At 44.7% G+C, this 6610-nt stretch overlaps 1 protein-coding gene across 1 annotated transcript in view; it reads left to right on the top strand.

The window, feature by feature from the left end:
- Positions 1–6610, top strand: part of T265_12963 (hypothetical protein) — a gene marked incomplete at both ends in the record, with an annotated part of 20923 nt that overhangs the window by 6767 nt on the left and 7546 nt on the right. Inside the window, one exon of the mRNA XM_009166512.1 lies at positions 3639–4066. Coding sequence (XP_009164776.1) covers positions 3639–4066 — 428 coding nt within the window. The remainder of the gene's footprint in view (positions 1–3638; positions 4067–6610) is intronic.

Genomic DNA, 6610 nt, shown 5'->3' on the forward strand with positions numbered 1-6610 from the left:
ACCTAGACAGGAGGACGATTAGGGTCTTCAACCAAAGCCTTTGGCTCAAAAGCCTAACCGCAAGGCAGCGGTGTTTGGTGGGAAATGCAAATGCATTACCATTTCTACGGAACAAGTCGCCACATGTTCCAACCCCCAACCTGGAGGGCCAGGAGACTGTGTTCGTCAGACCTCTAACCATTGACCAACCTGGTATGAGAGACTCTGTGAGTGTCGCGGGACACTCTCCAGTATAGCTCAATGGATCGCTGAGGTGCGCAAACCGTCACACCACGGTAAGGTCCAGTCTCTTCGTGACGAACAGTTCAGTTTGACATATACTCGATGATTTCTTCGTCTAGCGAAGAAAGTACCTCAAACTTGCGCGTCTTAGTTAATTGACCTGGAATTGTGGCACCTCGATCGAAAAATATAAACCATCTCATCAGCAAAACGGTGTCCATCGCAACCGTTGCTCCGTTGGGTTCTAATGGGATCTGTTATCGTCTTCTCCATCCGCCTCAGCGAAATTTACTAACCTACTTTTCTTTATAGCAGAACAATTGGTGTTTATCGAGTCGCGCTTTTAAAAGTATCGCGCACACTACACCACGAAGTAACTGACTACTTAAGCTGTGACTGATGAATGGTGCAACAATGTAACGTACTTTTTTCCAAAAATTCTCATGACAGCGAGTCCAGTAGCTTTGTAATGCAAAAGTGAGATCGCCCTAGTTTCGAAACCGTTGCAGATGTTAAGTGACAGCTAGTTTCGATTTGGGAGATAACCATAGTCGTACCAGACAATCGGTCACTTATGATTTTCGCATGAACTGGGGGGGGGGGGTTCAGGCCGTTTATGGGTACACGTCCGAAATATTAAGCTCGAGATGGTTATGGTTTGAACCTAACCCGGGCAACTCGACCGCACCTGTTTAGGCTTGGGCAACCCGGCAGTATCTCAGCCCTGGCGCTTCTTTGGGGTTGTGTGGTAGCTAGGCACCGAAAGGGTGTCACAGTTGAACGGTCGGCCGTTTACAAACGTACTTTGGGAAACCTAGTTTGCCGTTCACTTTGGTCACTGCCAAAACAGTTGTAGTCCAACTACTTAATATACATCTTCCCTCTTCTTTACTCCTTACCGTGTCACTTCCGTTCGTTTAACTTTATTTAGCTGAATCCGATACACTTGTGATAGTATGCTTGCAGTTTCCAGTGGCACAACCTTAGAAATTTCAATAATGCATGTGTAGGTAGGGACTTGATGCCGTTTGTTTTCTCATGAAGGGATGGGAACTGCTTCATTAGTATGAAGAATTCCAGTGTTGGACAACAGACCATTATGCACGAAAAACAATTTCTGCTGAACTCTTAGGCTTGGTACTGTAGTCTTTACTCTCGTTTGGCCAGAGTTGTGCAGTTGACGGTTACGGGAACTGAAGTCCTACGAAACATACATCTAACTGATTCTCTGAGATTTGGAATTATGAACAATAGGTGTAGAAAATCAATCAATGAAGTAAATGGATTGAATGAATGAATGGATTGAATTGAAACTAATTCACATGCTCCGTTTTGCAAGAAGAGTGGCGAATGCCGTTCGGTGAAGTGGTTTTCGTTTGGGGAGGTGTGATCATTTTGAAACAGGCCATTTTTACTTTGATGAAACCATTTATAGGGGGTGGTATCAGTGGAGATGATCGTATCAGTGAGAATCGACCAGTACGTAAAAAGAACTCGAATCGGTGTACCTCTATTACAGAAAATAGGAATATTGGTGGGACTCATTTTAGTTCACAAACGCTGTCAATCGTATGTTCTGCTTGAACTCAAATTGTATATTACATCAAGAAAATACTACGGTATCTCGAATATCACGCCAACTGAAACACAATGCAGCCCCTGTGCAGCACATTTAGTTAAAGAACACTATAAACGAGGGATTCAGGTGAGATTCAGCTGAGTCTCTCGTGAAGACCGAATTTGTGTGCAGTTGAGTGTATTTTGCGAATTTCGTACATTTCAGGTTCACGTAGAGCATACGGTTGAGGGAAACCCGGGAAGTGCGCAAGAAGTGTGAAACCAGGCTGTCCGAGAGTTTTCCACGACCTCATGAGTATTGTTCATTCAAGCTTCTTTCTTACTTCAGTGAAGCCATTTGTAAGGAGTCCCTTGGAAGGTGGTCGTATGAATGGGAATCGACCGGTTCATGAAACAAGCGTAAATCATCGGTGCACAGGATAGGAATGTAAATGTGACACATTTTTAGTTACAAACATTGCCGCAGTGGTGGCGATCCTTAGTCTACGTATACCTGGCGGCAAAAATGTGTTCGAAGGTGCGCTGTTGCGTCTGAACTTGAGCGTTTCTATACACCACACCCTACTCAATGCATTTTGAACTCGAAAATTAAGCTTTGAGTGTGAAATATGACCGAACCCCCCGAAACCGAAGTCAGACTTGAGAGCTTTTTAATAGTAAACCCAGCTTAACTGAAATATGAGGTGATCTTTCTGCCATACGTCGACTTGATTAATACCGTAAATGGAAGACTCATTTAGGTCTCTTGCCAGCATCAATGTTATTTGCAAATGAGTGAATTTCGTCATTTACGAACAGCTTGGTCTTCCAGCCGTTCGAAACTTTGGGGTTGCGTCTACCTGATGAATTTCAAGAAGACTGGATAGAGTTTTCAGCACCCTCACGAGTAGTGTGTTCTATCGAGGTGAATAAAATCTACGGGTTTTGATAAGGAGATTTTGTCTAGTGGTTGCCGGAGGACGAAATCAGTTCACGACACAGCTAATTCATGGCTTGGCAATAAAGCATCAAGGCCATTATCAGTCACCTGAACTGTGGTGGTGACTGCTGTCTCCCTGGATGGGTACCACGGGATGAGACAAACTAATGGTTAATGATTCTGGCCGATATGGCTGTGTCATGCAGTCAGCAGTTGTCCTGAATCAAAGCTATCGATTTCACTGCGAAGCTCTCACTTATTGCCATACTGAACAAATAGATCCAGTTGATGTCACTGCACAGATTAGGCCGTCTCCTTGTTTTCCTTATTCTCAACGAACGAAGCTGTAGCATTGGGAACCATCGCACCTCAGTGCAAGGTTTGTGAGCTGAAAAATTGAGCTGAACTGAGCTTTCATCTGGACCATCACTTACCTTATGCGGCCACGTACTGCCGCTGTTGTTGCAGCATATGCTTCTGTTAGCTGTTGTTACGCTGTGCAGGGTTATTTTCCGTACACCGGTTGAGACAACGATGTCCTTCATGTGACTTGTCTATCATTATTCGCTTCTTCCTCCCTATGTAAGTGCGTTTATGAGTCGCACCCTGTTTTTTCTTCTAGATAGCTTCTTTTGGCCTTGAGCCTAGACGGCATCTCGGCGCGCATCTGTCAGATGTGGTATTGAATCTACGTGATCTTTCTCAGCCCCCCTGGTCGTTGAATATTTGTGGTGAAGGCGGAGAGTATGAGTCGTTCACACTCGACTGTCCCCTATTTCGTCGACGTATTCAAATCCGATCACCTCCGCGGGTTGTCTGCCACTCAGAGGACGAATCTTACCCGGTCGCTTATTTGCACCTAACTCGACTGGAACTGGAGGTATGTTAACCAATATATCCTTTGAGCAACCCAAATAAGTATTCAACGTACACCTTATTTGTTGTTTGCTCAGGACAAACCGGCAGAAAGCGTGCGCACTTCAACAGCTGATATACTATCTATTGAGGGCGTGGATCCGTTTTCTGAGGAACCGAAGTTACTTCGACCGTTCATGTCCCCAATCGATCGTCTGCGTGATCTGCGCCATCAACTTACCCTGGAGATCCGGAACGATAGGACTCGTTGCCAACTAAATTCACAATGTGTTCCACTGTCAAATCCAAGGACAAATGTGCCAACCTCAAAAGTTGAATCCAAATTTCAGACCTTCGGAAATGGTGAATTTTGGGTTACTACCATCTGTGTGGGGATTGAAAAGCCAGTAAATAGCGGTGACCTCAAAGTCCTTGGTTCGTTGACAAAACAGGTCACTCAAGTAGCCATCTCCGAACTTCAAAGTCAGTTGGGTAGGTTTTTAAGTGGTTCGCATTCTGTTTATGGTCAGTTGGAAGTATTCATCCGCTGGCGCTGAAGCCAACACTAATTTTAAGGTTGCTGGAAACTCCCCGAAGCCTGATACCGGTTTCGCCCTTTCTTCTTTGGGGCTCGTCAAGTAGGCTGTCTCCGAAACTATCATCCTTATTTCCCAATGGTACATCACACTGTACTCAAACGACGAACTATACTCATTTGCAAATTAATTGGGTGTTAACCCGTGACTCACCTGAATCGCAGCTGGATGTCTCATTTGTAGTAAGGAGAACGAAACCGGTTGTGGGCTCTCCGGAATTATCGTCGACCTTATGAATAGTGTCGTATGGAGTAGAATGCTCCGATATTCGGAATGTCGTTCCAACTGAAACATCAGGCGCCCCTTTTGTTGACTGTTGTAAACGAGCGATTCAGCTACAGTCGTTTGACTCTTGTTAACACCAGGCTAACCTACAATAAGTGTATAGCTATTATTTATGTTGGTTAATTTGGCACCTGACTCCTATTGCGAGTGTACCTGGGTGACATTATTCCATTTGGTACTTCTGTCTAGTTCACAACATTATGCAGACTTTAGTGATTTACTGGAGCATTGTGAATATCGTGGATTGTAACTACTCGTGCTTGGTGATCGGTGACAGCAACACTGAGCATGGTGGGTCAAAGTTGTAGTCCCTCTATATTAGAACAGACGACGAGCGAGCAAGTGAACTTGATATAGTGGACTCGGTTTTAGGTTAGTAGGGGGATTACGGACTTTCGGTTGGGACTTCATGCTGCACTTGAAGTTATAAATCAAGTAATCATAATCGTTAAGCTATAACACCCTTAAGGCGCACCGCTGTCACCCGAAAGGAGCACGAGGGCCAGGACACTCAGGTTGCTCAAGCTTAGACAGAAGTAGTCAAGACACCGAATAGGGTTCGAACCGTCCTGTTAGCAAGTTTTCGCTTTAACGACTGAGCTATCTCGATCAGGTGAACTTATTCTCCTCGGAAACGTCAAGATTCCTTGAAGCTGTCATCTCCTTATTGGGAATCCTCGGTGGTGCGCATCTCACAAATTTCTAGGACTTTTTGAACGAGAGCATTTCTAGCCAGTAGCTGAACACTACCATTCGTCCGCGAGTGGTTGACTAGCAGTGTGAACAACCCGCTCGTGGTTTTTCTAAGCTTTTCAGTGTAGACTGACTTTATTGGCGGGATGAAGTGTCTCTCGTTTAACTGGTAATTCTCATGGTAAATCTTGACGCAATTTCAAAGCACACAGTACTATCTAGCTGTGGCAACGTCGCGATATTTTGTTGACTCATCTGCTTTCATGTCCCAATTTGGAAATTTTTGGTGTGTAGCAACATGTACTAGTCTCTAATCACGAGTTTATCACGCCACCGTGGCTGAAACGTACTGTTCAAGATTTAGTCCGGAAGGACAGGAGTTCAAACTTCAGTAGAGGTTCGTGATAAATCCAAGAAGAATGGAATGTTGTATAGAGTTTGTTTTTCTGATCTTTTCTTCACTGGTAGTTTTAGGAGGTTCAAGAGTTTCAATAGAGATTTCGTTCTGCAGGTGAGGCCAGAGGATCAAGGAGCACTGTACACCTGTTTTGTCTTCATTGGAAACCATCAGCATTGTGCATCGCATGCACCCGCGACTTCCCAGCTGGTAACTCGAACACTTGAACGTTCATTCACAAGCGGTCGACCAGCAGTCTAATTAACTCTCACTCTTCTATGTTGAATTTATCTATCTCACCATGTTAACTCTGTCTATCTTCAGTTAGACTGGATGCTGTGCATGAGTGCTCCAATCTTAGGAGTTTTTGAAACTGCGATGGTTGCACAAAACCCTCACAACTGTGATGAACTGATTTTAAGGAGTTGTTTCTGGTGTCCTTATCCTATTTCCAAAATTGGTAGTCAGAAGAATGACTGGAGTGGCCACGTTTGAATACATTTTTGATATTAGATGTCAAAGGCTGTGTCAGGCTGTGTTGACCACATCTTCACACTCCGTCAGGTGTTAGAGCAACGCCACATGTACAGACGACCCACAATCCTGGTATTCCTTGACTTCAAGGGTGCGTTCGATTCCGTTGATCGATCAGTTCTGTTAACTACACTTGCTCAACAGGGTATGCCCCAGAAGTTTGTAAACATAATCCGATCTCTATATTCACATACTTCTGGGCGGGTGAGGGTGTATGGTGAGCTCTCCAAAAGCTTTCCTACAAAAAGTGGTGTCAGACAAGGATGCCCACTCTCCCCATTCTTGTTCAACTTCGTCATCGATGAAATAATGAGGCAAACACTGGACGGGTTTCAAAACTCCGGTGTTCAAATTGTTGCTGGCGAGAGCCTTGTCGATCTGGAGTACGCAGATGACATCGCCCTCATCTTTGAAGACCTTAGCGAAGCACAAGCCCTGTTGAATAAACTGACCGCCATCATACCATCATTTGGCATGCGCCTTGCACCTTCAAAGTGCAAAGTCCTGCTTCAGAACGTGCCATCTGCGAAC

The sequence above is a fragment of the Opisthorchis viverrini genome, assembly GCF_000715545.1.
Source record: "Opisthorchis viverrini unplaced genomic scaffold opera_v5_26, whole genome shotgun sequence".
NCBI lineage: Eukaryota > Metazoa > Platyhelminthes > Trematoda > Opisthorchiida > Opisthorchiidae > Opisthorchis > Opisthorchis viverrini.